This window comes from Lynx canadensis, chromosome C1, assembly GCF_007474595.2.
Source record: "Lynx canadensis isolate LIC74 chromosome C1, mLynCan4.pri.v2, whole genome shotgun sequence".
NCBI lineage: Eukaryota > Metazoa > Chordata > Mammalia > Carnivora > Felidae > Lynx > Lynx canadensis.
Window position 1 is genome coordinate 71,864,062 of NC_044310.1, and position 17,290 is coordinate 71,881,351.

Below are 17,290 nucleotides of genomic sequence, written 5' to 3' on the forward strand. Positions count from 1 at the left end.
GTTGTTTAGTGTAATCACCTTTTTAAATTGTATTAGCTAGATCTTCTGGATAACTTACTACAGCTTCTACAACAGCACTTGCTACTTTACCTTGTACTTCTATGTTACAGGGAAACCTTCTGTCCTTAAATCTCACAAACCAACCTCTGCTAGCTTCAAAATTTTCTTCTGCAGCATCCTCACCTCTCTCAGCCTTTATAGAATTGAAAAGATTTAGAGCCTTGCTCTGGATTAGGGTTTGGCTTACAGAAATGTTGCTGGTTTATCTTCTATCCAGACCACTTTCTCCATATCAGCAATAGGTCATTTTGCTTTCTTAACCATTCATGTGTTCACTGGAACAGCATTTCTAATTTCCTTCAAGAACTTTTCCTTTGAGTTCAGAACTTGGCTGTTTGGCACAAGAGGCCTAGCTTTAGGTCCATCTTGGCTTTGACATGCTTTCTTCACTCAACTTAATCATTTCTAGCTTTTGACTTAAAGTGAGAGACAGGAGACTCTTTCTTTCACTTGAACACTTTAGGAGGTTACTGTAGGGTTACTGGTTGGCCTCATTTCAATATTGTTGTGTCTCAGGAATAGGAATCCTGAAGAGTGGGAGAAAGATGGGGAGATGGCCAGTTGGTGGACCAGTCAGAACCTACACATTTATCAATTAAGTTCACTGTCACATGAGTGCAGTTTATGGCACCCCAAAACCAACTACAATAGAAACATCAAAGATCACTAATCACAAAGGTCACCAAGACAAACAACAATGAAAAAGTCTGAAATACTGTGACAATTACCAAAATGTGACACCAATATGAAACAAGCAAATGCTGTTGGAAAAATGGCACAAGTAGACTTACTTGATGTAGGGTTGCCACAGACCTTCAATTTGTAAATAACACAGTATCTGCAGAGCACAGTAAAGTGAATGAAACGCAACAAAAAAAGGTATGCCTATCTATGCATTTGTCAAAACTCAACACGTGTATTCTTAAGATCTGTGCATTTCGGGGCGCCTGGGTGGCGCAGTCGGTTAAGCGTCCGACTTCAGCCAGGTCACGATCTCGTGGTCCATGAGTTCGAGCCCCGCGTCGGGCTCTGGGCTGATGGCTCAGAGCCTGGAGCCTGTTTCCGATTCTGTGTCTCCCTCTCTCTCTGCCCCTCCCCTGTTCATGCTCTGTCTCTCTCTGTCCCAAAAATAAATAAACGTAGAAAAAAAAAAATTAAAAAAAAAAAAAAAGATCTGTGCATTTCACTGCACGCCAACTTTATATAAACAGGAAAAGTGAGGTTCCTATCTTTCAGACAATTGTTTAAACTTTTTTTTTCACTGAACATATCATGGATATCATTCCATGACAATATTTCTACAATTAATTTGTTTTTGTTTAACGGTTACCTAGAATTCTATCTTGTGAAGAGACTATCAATTTGACTCAGTCCATACTGATGAACACTTGAGGTTGTTGCCAGTTTTTACACTATTAAAAACAGTGCTGCAACAGATATACATGTATCTCTATAAACTGTACTGATACATCTGTAGGCCAACTTCCTTGAGTAGGCATATATAACATTTTGAAAAGTACTACCAAATTGCCTTCTAAAATGACCACTAAAGTATATTCTCAGCAACAGTGGAACAGCAAATTGGTCTGGCTAACCCATACTTTCATTATATTAGATATTATCAATAAATACTTATGTGCCACATATTATATATGGCATATATATGCATATATGTAGCATATATATATTATTACAGCATATATGTATTATATATATACATATCTTTCTATGACACATGTAAATATGTATCTTTCCATGACCACCTATTCTTATCCTTTGCCCCTTTTCCTAATTAGGTACCAATCTTTTTTTTTATTAATGCATGAACACTCTTTGTCATATACGTTAAAGTTTTTTTTTGTCCTGTTGGTCTTTTCAGTTTACTGTGGTCTTTTTTAACCACACAATTTTTTAAAATTTTTATGCAAATTTAGTTATTTTTTTCCTTTATGGCTTTGGATTAAGTATTTCCTCTCTTTAAGATTATGAAAATATACTAGTATTTTTTATTTCAAGTTTAGGATTTTGATCCACCTGAAATTCTAGTTAAAAATCCAGCTTTCCTCTGACAAATGGCAAGCTGACTGACTCAACCCCATTTATTAAGTAATTATCTTTATTAATTTGAAATGCTACCTTTATCAGATGCTAGAGTACCAAACAGCCTTACATCTAGTTTCTATAATTTAAGCTAACTATAGATTTCTATGTCAACATTAAAAAATTTTACTAGAACTCCATAAATTTCAATGAGTCCACCCTTATTACTCTTTTTCATATTTTTCCTGGTGCTTCTTCCATGTTTATTTTTCAAAATGAACGTAAGTCATATTATTATAAACTCTTTCCTTCTTCTCAAAAAAAAAATCACAAATCAAAACCAAACAAAATTAGTATTTTCATTAGGATCACATCAGATATAAAAATCATTCATTTAAGAAATGTTAGTTATATAACACCGAGTCTCCTAAGAAAGGTACCTTTTTCCATTTGTTCCAATCTTTTAAGTCATTCAGTAGAGTTTAGGTTTTCTTCATATAAATCTTTCATATTTCTTCCAACAGTAATTGATTAGCAATGAGTGAAAGTGAACATAAGTTTATAATGCCCCACAAAGAGAGGAGGTAAACAAGTTAGCTCTGAAAGAGTCACTATTTTATTTATTTATTTTATTTTTTAGTATTTATTTTTGAGAGAGAGAGAGAGAGACTGAGTGCAAGAGGGGGAGGGGCAAAGAGAGAGGGAGACACAGAATCTGAAGCAGCTCCAGTCTCTGAGCTTTCAGCACAGAGCCCGACGCAGGGCTCAAACTCATAAACCATGAGATCATGACCTGAGCTGAAGTTGGACGCTTAACCGACTGAGCCACCCAGGCGCCCCTGAAAGAGTCACTATTTTAAAGAAGTGGTCTGGGATCCGCTCCAGAGAAAGCAGGTGAGTCTTCTACTGGACACATTTCCTTATCAAGCTCTTCTATTTTTTAAGAGAGAACGTCAATCTTGCTTTAGCCTAACTTATTCCTTTTTTTAAAATTAATGTTTATTTATTATTTTGAGAGAGATAGAGAGAGGGAGTGTGTGTGCATGTGCATGGGGTAGGGGCAGAGAGAGAGGGAGAGAGAGAGAATCCCAAGCAGACTCCACGCTGTCAGCAGAGCCTGACACAGGGCTTGATCTCACTAACTGTGAGATCATGACCAGAGCCGAAGTCAAGTCAGAAGCTTAATCAACTGAGCCACTCAGGTGCCCCTCAACTTATTCTTAACATAAGCATCCCTTAACTTTTCTTTATTCATTGAAGCTACCTATTATGACATTCCTGTAAATTCACCAGTCCTCTAAAATTCATCACTATTAAATACATTTTTGACCTCACAGATTGGTTAGTGTTATATTCCACCTTTGACTATAACATGAAAATTACATTTCCTATTATAAAAATTCGCACATCACACAATTTTGCATATGAGACTTAGGAGATTCATACTGGTCGAATACTGGTCAAATACTCCTACCATAAAGGATACCTGGGTTTGCTTCTAAGGTACCTATTACACTTGCTATATAACCTACTGATAGTTCTACAGAGGTACCTCAGGCACAATTATGGAGTATTAGTCACACTTCACATGAGGGTATTTAGGTTTTTTAAGCTTTGTATTTTGAAATAATTTCAGACTTCACAGAAAAGTTACAAAAACACCACAAAGAATTCTTCACTCTGTTCAGAAATTAACATTGGAATGTTTAATTTTAAACAAGTTCCATTTGAGTTTTTTATTAAACTGTAACTCAAGCTGCTTAAATAAGCAAATGGGCAATTTAATACTTTAGGAGTTATAATAGTCCTCTTAGTATACAGGACTGAAATCTCATGTGACCAGTAACAAAGTCCCCAAATATTTGAAATTTAAAGATTTTTTTCCTTAACTCCTTAGCCAGCAAAACCTGCCTGAGCCAGTTCACAATCATTTACCCATTGTAATGTAAATATTTGCATGTTTCACTGTAGACATAGTATCCTTTACGTAATACTGCCCCAGACCTCCTAGAAGTGAATATAGTAAATTTACCATATCCCCAAGGGTTTCAGGTAAGAGAAGCAGTGCTAGGTACTACTTTAGTTATCACTTCATTTAATCCATTCAATGCAGTAAATTCAATCTTGCCCAAGGTCACCTACTGTGTACTAAATGGTAGCAGCAATGTTCAAATTTAGGTTTCTCGGAGTCAAAGCATTAATCACTTCTGAAAGTTGAAAAAGAGTATTGAAAATGAGTCTCTTAAAAACAGACTACTGGGGCATGGAAAGTGAAAATAAATCCTTTGAAAAGATGTAGTATCCCCTCCTTCCAGCAAGTCAAATTTTACACTTGAACTCAGATATCACTCTGAAACGTGTAGTCAAATGTTTCGTATCTCAGTAGCAATTAAATAAAAGGAAATTTTGGGGCGCCTGTGTGGCTCAGTCGGTTAAGTGTCTGACTTCGGCTCAGGTCATATCTCGCGGTTCGTGAGTTCAAGCCCCGCGTTGGGCTCTGTGCTGACAGCTCAGAGCCTGGAGCCTGTTTCAGATTCTGTGTCTCCCTCTCTCTCTCTGACCCTCCCCCATTCATGCTCTGTCTCTCTCTGTCTCAAAAATAAATAAACGTTAAAAAAATTTTTTTTTTAAATAAAAGGAAATTTTAAAAAATGTCATCTGAATCAAATTAGCAACATTTTTTAAGAGATAACTCAGTGATAGCAAGATGTTTAAATAGGTATTCTCATATAACACAAATGGAACTGAAAACTGGTTTAGTCCCAGTTTAGTATTACTAGTCACATTTTCAGATGAGAAACTAAGACAAAAAAGTTAGGTGGTTTAGCTTAATATCACATAGCTAGGAGAAGGCTAATCATAAATAGGAACCTAGGTAGCTCAGGTCCAATTTGTGCTCTTAACCACTCCATTTTCCTATCTCTATACTATACAGAATTTTTTTACAACTATTTAAAATGAATCAAAATGACTGTAAGACCAAATTAAAGGATAAACAGACTGGTGAAAATATTCCCTATGAGAGTAAGATGAGCTATAAAAAGGCACATCTTAAAAGAGAAAATTCAAGAGCTCAGTCTTTCCAATAATCAGATACGCAAGAAAAATTTACATTCAGTTAAAGTGCAAGTATAACGACAATAGGCATTCTCATATACTTTTCTGATGAAGATACAAAGCAGTACTTTTTTGGGGAGGGTAATTTGAAGTCTCTCTCAAAAATTTTATTTTTTTAATGTTTATTTTTGAGAGAAGAGCGCACACGCAAGTAGGAAAGGGGTAGAAAGAGAGGGAAACAGGATCCGATGTGGGCTCTGTGCTGACAGCAGAGAGCCCAATGTGGGGCTTGAACTCACAATCCATGAAATCATAACTGGAGCCAATGTCAGACCCTTACCAACCTGCCCCAGGCACCCCTCTCAAAATTTTAAATGCATGCAGTCTTTGATCCAGCAATTCTACTTCTAGGGATTGATTGCAAAGAAAAAGTCATGTAAGCACACAAAGCAATTTCTTCAAGGAAGAATTGTTTAATGTAATGTTTATTATGGCATCTCTAATAATTAAAAACCAGAAATAAGCTAAATGTTCATGAATATGGTAATAATTAAATAAATATGGTAGTCATAACTAGAATACACTACTTAGAAATATGGCAGATTTGCATTAACAAATGCAGCTGCAGAAAAAAGTATCCTTTTATTCATAAAAATATTAATAATTTTGAACTTGAAAAGAGCCATGTAACTTTGCATACTCTTTGTATTTAATGTTGTATTTTATTAACGGAAAAAGAAGAAAACATAATTAGAAGAAACACGAAATGTTATCAGTGGTCATATCCACATAGTAGAATTTATAGGTGCTATTTTTCCATTACACTTTTTTTTATGATGAAGATGTATTAGTTTTACAATTGCTACATACACTCATTTCTTCCTACACTCCAGTTAGTGGCTAGGTAAATTAATACACTAAAGGTCACAACTTTACACAATAGCTACCATCAGCTCCATTTTACACGTGTGAAAGCAGAAAAGAAATTGAATCTAAAGGGGAACCCTCTTGTACTGTTAGTGGGAAGGCAAACTGGTGCAGTCACTCTAGAAAACAGCGTGGGGGGGGGGTTCCTCAAAAAATTAAAAATAGAATTACCCTACCACCTAGCAATAGCACTAGTAGGAATTTATCCAAAGGATACAGGAGTGCTGATTCGTAGAGGCACATGTACCCCAATGTTTACAGCAATGCTATCAACAAAAGCCAAACTATGGAAAGAGCCCAAATGTCTATCAACTGATGAATGGATAAAGGTGTGGTGTGATTCCACACTCAATGAAATACTACTCTGTGATGAAAAAGAATGAAATCTTGCCATTTACAACAACACAGATGGGACTGGAGGGTATTATGCTAAGTGAAATAAATCAGTCAGAAAAAGACAGGTATCATATGTTGTCACTCATATGTGGAATTTGAGAAACTTGACAGAAGACCATAGAGGAAGGGAAGGAAAAAATAAGAGAGGGAGGCAAACCATAAGAGACTCTTAAATACAGAGAAAAAACTGAGGGTTGATAGGGTGTGAGGGGTTGGGGAAGCAGGGAAAATGGGTGATGGGCACTGAGGAGGGCACTTGTTGGAATAAGCACTGGGTGTTGTAGTAAGTGATGAACCACGAGAATCTACTCCTGAAGCCAAGACTATTCTGCATACACTGTATGTTAGCTAACTTGACAGTAAGTTATTTAAAAAAAATTTTTAATAATATTAAAAAAATAATAAAGCCTGTTATGAAGTATGTTGCTAATGTCCTCATGGGAAAACACTAAAAAATTTAAGGAAAACCAACCCCAGACAATTGCAAATTCACCAGCAAAAGGCATTAATGCAGAAAGAGTCCAATTTGCCACTTCACAGATCTGAGGTGTAACAAAATAACTGAGTATAAATTTGGGTTCTAAATCCAAGAGACATACTGAATGTTTATTTTTGGAAGGCAAAAAGAAAAAAAAAAAACCTCTAACATACATTCTTGTATCTATAGAGACCCCCAAATTTTACATTTGAGGGTACATGCTTTTTAGTGCTGAGAACTAAGCTCTCATAACAATCAGTCTGAATGGTTTCCTTCATAACACAGGAATATATTTTATATTTGAGAAGACATAAACCAGTTACCTTAAATTTCAAACAAATTATGTCAATTTCTAAATATGTCAGCTTGAAAATGCACAGTGGAATCATCTCATATTTGATAAATGCAAAACATTACTTTATTTCTGGAAAGCTACCCAGGAAAAAGCAAAATCACTTTTTATAAATATTCCTCTTGAAACATAAAAAAATAAATGGGTAACACCATCTCCTAATATAATATTTTTTTGAAAAGGTGGAAATTCTATTAGAGTAATGATAATTCTGATGGTTTTGCCTTTTCAATTTATGAAGTGGTAAAACTGGAAGGGAACCTTAGGGTTTACCTAGTACAACCCCCACATCATGCAGATGCGGCCCAGAGAATTTAACTGCAAGTTACTAAGTTGCAGTTATTAAGTTACTAAGAGGCTAAGGAAGGAGGAACTCACTCAGGAATATTTTTACTCTAAATCCAGAAGGTGGACATTTGAAAAGTATTATCTAATAATTTAGTGGGCTACTTGTAATATTTTGGGATCCTGTTCCCCTCTGTACTAACGGGACCTTTCAGACCTAACACTCTCAGAAAGCAGCAGGTTAATCTCTATTGTATCATCTATACTTCAGATTTACTACAGAGTAAGTTTTCCAAGCCTCTCTCTTCCTCAGCATTGGCTTTCAAGTGAAATTGTATTTCCCTAAGTAGAAAGGATTATAAATGCCAGACTGCTTGGGTCAAAATTGTGCAGGGTCCTGCTTTGATTCATCATTTTGCCCCTGAAACCTCTGAAATACTTCCATGGTATCTTAGGTCTCAGATACACACATGCACACACATACACACAAACTGTAAGCCCAAATTTTTATTATTCACATGACATAAAATTAGTTAAAATTTCTAAATGCTTATTTTCAATTTGTGCGATCATCTTGCCACAGACCAGTAACAAAAAGACTACACTTTGGGCAGCAATGCTCTATATCAAACCAAACCTTCAAAGATGTTCCTGATCAAATTAGAATACCCAATATACTAAGAATGAAGTTAGAAACTTACTTCTTATCAAAAAATGTTGAATTTTCTTTCCTCTTTGTGAATCCATTGGGTAGAAGCTTTAAATTAATACCTTGTTTTCTAGCACGATTTTTCATAAAATACATCTGACAACCAAAAATAAATAAATAGAAAAATTAATTTTAAAATGCCTTAAATTTCAACAGTGAATAAAACAGTGTTCAAAATATAATAATTAACATTTATTGAGTACTTATGTTTCACAAACTGTGAACATTAGTATCTCATTTAATGCTCACAATACTTTGAGACTGGTACCTACTACTACCCTCAATTTAGGAAGGAAAGTTAATGAGATGCCAACATTATACACCTATTTCTGAGAGTGAGAGCCTGTAATAAAACCCAGATATAGCTAATTCTGGAGGCTGTCTTGTTAATCATATGCTCTGTAAGCCAAAAGAAGGATTTAATGAGATGTTTAAAAACACAGGTCATTTGGTAATTCATAGGGGCTACTTGTACAGTTCCTCTTCTTTTACTGAACTTTTTTCTTGATGTTTATTTATTTTTAGAAAAAGAGCGCATGCACACTTGCACAAGTGGGGGAGGGGCAGAGAGAGAGAGAAAGAATCCCAAGCAGGCTCCAAGCTCAACACAGAGCCTGTTGCAGGGCTTGATCTCACGATTGCAAGATCACGACCTGAGCCATCAAGAGTCAGATGCTTAACCAACTGAGTTACCCGTGTACCCCTTTCTGAGGTTTTATACCATACTTGGCTGTATACAACTATACAGGTAGTTCACTCAAGGGAAGAACCAAGGCATTGCCTACTTACAAGGCTTAACTTAATGTAGCTACTACTGTAGGCTATACAAAATGGGACATGTGAATATTCTGGCTCTGACATGTTTTACTCCACTACCTGTCTGGGTTGGCTGAGCAGAACTAGGCAATACCAGAAAGTAGTGAAGGAAGTAATATCATCAAGTTTTCTTCCCTGAACACTCAAATGGCAAAGTATAAGTGCAAGTTTTTGGTTTTGCAATGCTAAGAGTTAGAGAATTAAATCATAAGCCAAGGGAAAGGAAGAGCCAGCTATCACTTGTTAAAAAGAGAAATAATTTAAGAAATTACATGCAATTTTATAACTTATAGGGCTTTGGTTTCAGTAATGGTGATGACTGTAAGGACCAACTCTCCCACTGAAAACATCTAAGAATATCAGAGAATGGGGGAAAGACACATATGTAATAAAATACATTTCAAAATCACCTTAAAAAACACTGGAGAGCTAACAAGAAAACAAGAAAATACACGCCAATATTTAACGAGAAGTGAAAACCAGGACAGGTAAGCAAAGCAGTAATAAGAAATGGGCTGAAAATTCTCCAGATTTTTTTTTTTTTGGCAAATTTTGCAAATTCTAGCAAATACAGGCTTTTCCTTTCAACAGCTTTCTCAGTAAGAGGGTAGGAGTTATGACTCTAATCTTTTAGGAACCCCTCATGAAATGAGGCTGAGTCACAGAATATGCCTAATTAATATTCAGGTAAGGGTGAACCAGAAATAAACCCTACCCCCAGAGCATGCTAGGAAATTTATATCAGAATGACTGGAACAGTGGAGGGTGCAGGGGGTGAGGAAAAACAATTCATCAGAAGCTGTGGTCATGGGCCAGTTCTTGCTCAGGTCTGAAATGATTTGCTTTGCTTGTGTGGTCAAGGGAATCTTAAACTTTCAACTTGATTTAGGATAGGCCCAGATTTGCAATATTCCCAGGTACCTGGCAGAATAAAAGGCCTGTGTCCTACTCTTGAAAAAAGTTCTCACAAATCATTTAAGAAAAAAAAGTAGCACTCAATAAAAAATAAGCAAGCATAAGGAATACAAGAAAACAAAGGTTAGCGAGCAGGGACCAAAAGAGAAAAAAAGAGGTAGCTGAGAATTCTCCATGTATTCAGACACTAAAAGAATCATACACAGATTGTAGAACAGTTATGCAAAATTAAAAAAAAAAAAAAAAAAAAGAACAGCTTGAAAATACTTGCAGTGAAGAGAAACTATAAAAACTGACTCAGCAAATTTTTATAAGAACTAACTAAAACTAGAACATATCCAGAATACACTACAGAGAAAAAAAGATAAAAAATCAAGTAAGTTAAAGGATAGGTAGGAAGATTTAACTTACATTTATGATAGTTTTAGAAGACAGAAGGAATAAGAAATGGGCTGAAAATTTCCCAGAACTGATCAAAGATACAACACAGATTCAAGAAATCTAACAATTCTCAAATAAGATGAAGAAAAAGAAAACATGCATGTTCATATTATAGTGCAAATAAAGAACAGAAAACATAAAAAAATGCAGCCAGAGTAAAAAAGATTTCAAAGGCAATTAAAAACAACAGATGACTTTGCAACAATAACAATGGAAGCCCTAAGACAGTGGAACAATAATTCTAAACCCAGAATTCTATAGAGAAAAATCATTTTAGAGTGAAGAATGGGAAATAAATAAAAATTCAAAAAATCTACAAAGTAACCCAAGTGGTGGTAACCAGCAAACCCTCTCTAAAGGATATTCTAAAGGATGTACCTGAGGCAGAAAAAAAGTGATCTCTAAGGGTCTAAGGTGATGACAGAAGGCATAAAGGGTCTAAGATGATGACAGAAGGAATAAAGAGCAAAGAAAGTGGGAAATATAAAGATAAACCCAAATAAACACTGGCTGAATAAAACAGTAACTACTGTATGGAGATTTTTTTTAAAAGTCAATTTAAAGAATTGAAAACAGGAAGAAAAGTCAGTATAAGGTTAAATGGAATTTAAGTTAACTGCTGATATACTTATACCTGCCTGCTACTTATCTTTATAAATACATTTTGTTGGAATGTAGCCCCCACCCATTTGTTTAAATATTGTTTATGACTGCTTTCTTGCTACACAATGGCAGAGCTGAGTAGTTGTGACAGAAACCATATTGGCCTAGAAGAAATATTTACTATTTGACCCTTTAGAGAAAAAGTTTGCCAACTCCTGTTTTAAGGTCTTTTGCATTGTCTAGGCATTTGGTTCAGGTACTGCTTAACTTCAGATATTGGCAAATTAAGCATGCATATTGTAATGTATAGCTTAACCAACGAAAGGATAGAAAAAGGGTATATAACTTCTAAACTGATAAAAGAGAAAAATTCAAATGATAAAAATAAAAAAAAAAATCAGCCCAAAAGACAAGAAAAAGAAAAAAAAAACTGGGACAAATAGCAAAACTAAGGTGACACACTTAAAGTCAAATATACAGGTAATTTTATTAAAATGTAAATGAGGTTAATGATTCAGTTAAAAGTTACAGATTGTCAGATGGGAGAAAAACTGGAAACCAACTATATCCAGAACATAAGGACACAAAAAGGCCTTAAGTAAGGAAAAAAATAGCCCACACAAAAGCCAACCAAAGAACTGATACAGCTTTGTAAATGTTAATCAAAGTACAAAAAAAGCTAGAGACAGAGAGGGTTACCTCATAATGCCAAAGGTTAAATACACCAAGAAGTATTTCGTGAGGTATGCATTTAATAATTTAGCCTTAAAACACACAAAGCAAAACAAACTGAACCACAAGGGAAACTCACAGATCTGTTTGATTTTATCTATTGAGAAATGTTAACATACTTCTCTTTAAAAATTATAGACGAAACAGACCGAAAAAAAAGTAACATTATAAACAATTTGAACATAATTAATAAATCTGACCTATAAAGTATATATAGAGTACTATATTCAGCAAGTGCAGAATTTTTTTTTAATGTTTATTTATTTTGAGAGAGAGAGCGAACATGCACATGCACATGCATACGTGCATGCAAACAGGGGAAGGAAGGAGAGGGAGAGACAATTCCAAGCAGGCTCGACACTCAGCACGGAGTCCAACACAGGGCTTGATTCCACGACCTGGGTATCATGACCTGAGCCTAAGTCAGGAGCTGGATACTCAACTGACTCAGCCATCCAGGTGCCCCGGAATATATTTTTTTCAAGCAGAGAACATTAAAACTTTGACCATATGCTGGGCCATAAACACAAGTCCTGATGGATTTGATTTGATTTGATTTCCTAAATGTTATATTTATTTTTGAGAGAGAGGGAGAGAGAGAGAGAGACAGAGGGCAAGCAGGGAACAGGGAGAGAGAGGGGGAGACGTAAAATCTGAAGCAGGCTCCAGGATCTGAGCTGTCAGAACTGAGCCCAGTGTGGGGCTCAAACTCACGAACCATGAGATCATGACTTGAGCTGAAGTTGGACGCTCAACCCTATTGAGCCACCCAGGTGCCCCATGTCCTGATGCATTTTAAAGGAATGAACTTAAAAGAGTATGTTCTCTGATCATAATGCAATTAAGCTAACATAAAAAAGATATAACAAAAGTTAAGAGGACACATTAACAAAATAGAAAAAAACATGTAATAGCAACTGATCTAGGAAAAAAAAGACATAAATAACCATATTACAAAAGAAATTACTATAACTCCTATAGACATGTAAAGGAGAAGGTTTATGAAGAACCTTATGCCAATAAATTTGAAAATTTAGGTCAAATGAACAAATTCTTAGAAAAATGTAATCTATTAATACTAACTCAGGAAGACACAGAAAACCTACACACGGTCCCACAAATAGTAAAGAATATACCTCAGTGGCCCAAACTCTAAGCCCATACTGGTTCCTTAATAAATTTTACCCAACTCCCAAGGAAGAAGTAATTACAATATTAGTGAATGCATCCAAGAATAAAATGGGAACATTCCCAAATAATTTTCTGAAACTAGAATCATACTGATACAGAAACTTGAGAATACCAAAATGGAAAATGAGAGGTCAATCTCACTAATGCACAGAAATACAAAATGAATGCATGGATAAGGTATATATACATGTATAATACAAATGAATTCTGCAAAGTATAAAAAGCTTGATATGATAATGACACACCATGCAAGTTTAGCTTAAAATAGAAAATCAATTAAAATATTATTCGTATTATTAGAAAATTATAGATTAAAAGAACACAAATGAAATAATCAAATACAGAAAAAGTATTTGATAAAATATAACTACCATTCATGATAAAATCTGGTAACAAACTAGGACTACAATTTCCATAATCTAGTCATCAAATTATTTCTAGAAAAAATTTAAGAGCAAACGTCATGGTGCAATTGTGGAAGTTTCCCCTCTATGATCAGGAGTTGCAAAACAGTATGTACAGAAGAGGTAACATAGCGGGCCTGAGACGGTTATCTTTAGGTTAGTGTGTGGGAATTTGAATGACTGGTAAATGGTTCCCTAAACTAACATTAAACTTTTCCTAAAATAGTAAGTATGGTTCACTGTGCCTGAATTGTCTGTAAAACAATATGGTTTGATTTCCTTTTCTTCTGGGAGTCTGGAATTTGGCACCTGCTAGGCAGAGGGTGCTTATGTGACCAGCCCCCATAAAAACCTTGGGCAGTGAATCTCTGATGAGCTTGCCTAGTAGATACTACTTCACATGTGTTATCACAACTCATTGACAAAGGGATTAACTGCATACTGTGTGGACTTGGGGCTTAAAACATAAATATCTACTACCAACATTAGTACTTGACACTGAATGGGAAGTCCTCACATAAGGCAGTAAGGCAAGAGAAAGAGAAGAATAAGGACAGAAAGATAAAAAGAAATTGTGATGAAATGTTTAATAAATGTATTAACTTCACAAATGTACATAATTGAAAAATCTCAAGGTGTCTATTGATAAGGCACTGGGATAAATTTTAGTACTATAAAACATAGATTATAATAACACAAAATAAATAACAACAAAAATCTCATTCTTAAATACCAGCAAAGAGATAAAAAAACAAAGAAAATGCTATTTAAAAAAGCATGAAAAAATAAAGTGCCTAGGAATAAACCTAACAAAAAATGTGTAAGATCTCCACTGAGAAAATCAGAGATATTAAAGCTATTAAGTAAATGCAGATACAACACAGTGAAGGATTTCAAGATTTAATACTGTAAAGAAGTCCAATTACCCAAGTTACTCTATAAAATAAATGCAACCCCTATCAAAATTCCCAGGAGAATTTAGGGGACTGTAGAGTCAACAGGCTGATTCTTCACATTTTTATAGAATTACTAACAGCCATACCCATACTAAAGTATAGCCATACTCTAAAAAATGAACAAAGTCATAGGAAATACTCTATGAGATAATTAGTTGCAGTAAAAAACTACAATTAAGAGGGGTGCCTGGGGGCCCAGTCGGTTAAGCCTCCGACTCCTGATTTCAGATCAGGTCATGATCTCACAGTTTGTGAGATCGAGCCCCATGTTGGGCTCTGTGCTAACAGCGAGGAGCCTGCTTGGGGTTCTCTCTCCTGCTTTCTCTCTGCCCTTCCCCTGCTTGCTCTTTCCATCTTTCTCTCTCTCTCTCTCAAAATAAATAAACATTAAAAAAAAAAACTACAAATAAAGGAGTGTAGTATTGGTGTATATAGATAAGTAGACCAACAGAATAGAACAGATAGGTCAGAAACTGCCGCAAGCATGTATGGACGTGTGATATATGACAAAGGAGGTCCTACAGAGCAGTAGGGAAAGGATGAATTTTTCAATAAATGGTGCTAAGAAAGTGGATTATCCATATGGAAAATTAAATGGGATCTCCACATGATACACAAAAATTAATTTCAGGTAGTTTACAGTCATAAATGCAAGATGCAATGCTTTACATAAAGCTTTTAGAAAATAATTATGGAAGAAGAGATTCATAAATTCAAAGTATAAAAGAGTTTCTTTATAAACACATAAAACTACTAACAATAAAGGAAATGTACAATAAACTTGACTATATTAAAAAATTAAGACCATCTATTCATCAAAGACACTATAGAGAGTGAAAAATAAGCCTGGGAATGGAAGAAAGTATTTATAACATATACAACCACCAACAGGCATCCAAGAAATACAAGGAATCTCTACAAACCAGTAAGAAAAAGAAAGGTGACCAATAAAAAGATGAGCAAGAGACTTGAACAGGAATTCCACATGAGGAAATCCGAATGGCCAATAAAATATTTGAAAGATGCTCAATCTCATAAGGAATCAGAGAACTGCAAGTGAAAAACCCCAGTAAAATTACACAGCCATCAAATTTACAAAAATTTTAAAACCCTGACCATATCAAGTATTGGAGAGGATGTGACACCATTGGGAGTCTAAACTGGTATAACCACTTTGGAAAATGTTTTGGTTACATCCAGTAAAACTGAAGATGTGCACACCCCACAATAAAACAATTTCACTCCCAGGCATAAACCCTAGAAAAAACAGGTGTGCACATAACCCAAAATTCATTAACAAAAGTGTTCATAGTTTTAAGGTTTTTTTTTTGTTGTTATTACAGAAAACCCAGAGCCCATGAACAATAGAATGGATAAATAAATTGTAATATGGTCATAAACTAGAAAACTATTCAGAAGAAAAAAATGGATCAGGGAATGGCACAAGGGAGTGGCAGGGCATTTTTGAAGTTGATAATGTTCTAATTCTAGACCTGGGTGGTAGTTAATGGATGTCCACTTTATGATTATTCATTGAACAGTGTATTCCTATTTTATCCTTTTTTTATATGTATGCAAGATTTCATGATAAAAACAAAAAATTTAAAGAGTAATTTATTTTTTAAGAAGAATTTTATGTTCTTTTTTTTAAAGTTCACTTATTTTGAGAGAATGTATGCACACGCGCACACAAGCAGGGATGGACCAGAAAGAGGGAGAGAATCCCAAGCAGGCTCAACACTGCCTGTTAGGAGCCCGACATGGGGCTCAAACTCACCAACCATGAGATCATGACCTGAGCAGAAACCAAGAGTCAGACACTTAACCGACCAAGCCACCCAGGTGCTCCTAAGCAGAATTTTAATTACCCTTAATTACTCTTGAGAAAAAATGCTGATGAATGATAATTTTCCTTTCAGATATGTGAAATGTCAAGTCTGTATCAGGACAGTAATACCAATAAAATCAGGTGTTTTAAAAGCAATAAAATTCTGCAACTCCAGTGCCAAAATGGCCTTTGAAAAAGGAACATAATTCCATGACATGATTCAATAACACTATTAAAGAATTTCTAGAATGGCAGTTGCAATGTATTTCAAACATGTAAACTTTAATTCTGCATACTGCTGAAGGAATGAAAAAGGGATAAAAGGGTATGAAAATTAATTGTATTAAAACAACAAGTCCTGTTAGTTTTTCCTTCAAAATTAGAATCTAGTCACTTCCCCATAATTTAACAGTATTATGCAAGCCACCATCATTTCTCATCTCAACCACAGTGATAACTTTGTAACTGGACTCCCTGCTTTCAATCTTCCACTTTTGCCCACTAATGCTTATTTTTCAGACAGCAGCATGAATGCTCTTTGAAAAAGCAAACGTGCTCAAAACACTGCCATGGCTTCTATTTTCACTTAGACTGTATTAGGAGCCCTTACCAGTTTCTCTAACCTCATATTCAATATTCTCCCCTTCACTCAACTATGTTTGAGTCACCCTGTCCCCATTTTAATCATCAAATGTACCAACCTCCCCCCCAAGCCAGTCTTTACTTATGCTTTTATCACTACCTGGATAGTCTTCCTCCAAAGGTTCACGTGGCTGCCTCTTTCTCATTATTCAGATCACTGCTTAAATGTCATCTCTTGAGAAGCTTCTCCTGACTTCTATATTGAAAATACTTTCACAATCTCCTCCCAACAAACACCATTTTCATTTTCTTTAATTTCCTGTGCTTTATCTTCCACAGGTACTTAACTCTATCTGAAATTATAGCTGTGCCTCTCCTCATCTGTCTCTCCCCACACTACAAGCTCCATGAGGGGAAGAACTTTGTTCTGGTCACAGATGTATCACTAGTAACTGCAATAGCTCTGGATCACAGTAGTCACTTAATACATTTATTAGGTTTAAAAATGAATCTAACTG

General features: G+C 35.3%; 1 protein-coding gene across 3 annotated transcripts in view; it reads right to left on the reverse strand.

The window, feature by feature from the left end:
* ZNHIT6 (zinc finger HIT-type containing 6) overlaps nt 1-17,290 on the reverse strand; it is a 105,064-nt gene that overhangs the window by 85,349 nt on the left and 2,425 nt on the right. For all 3 annotated transcript variants that reach the window (XM_030326091.2, XM_030326089.2, XM_030326090.2), the window contains exon 5: nt 8,297-8,400. In XM_030326091.2, the coding sequence (XP_030181951.1) occupies nt 8,297-8,400 (104 nt within the window). The remainder of the gene's footprint in view (nt 1-8,296; nt 8,401-17,290) is intronic.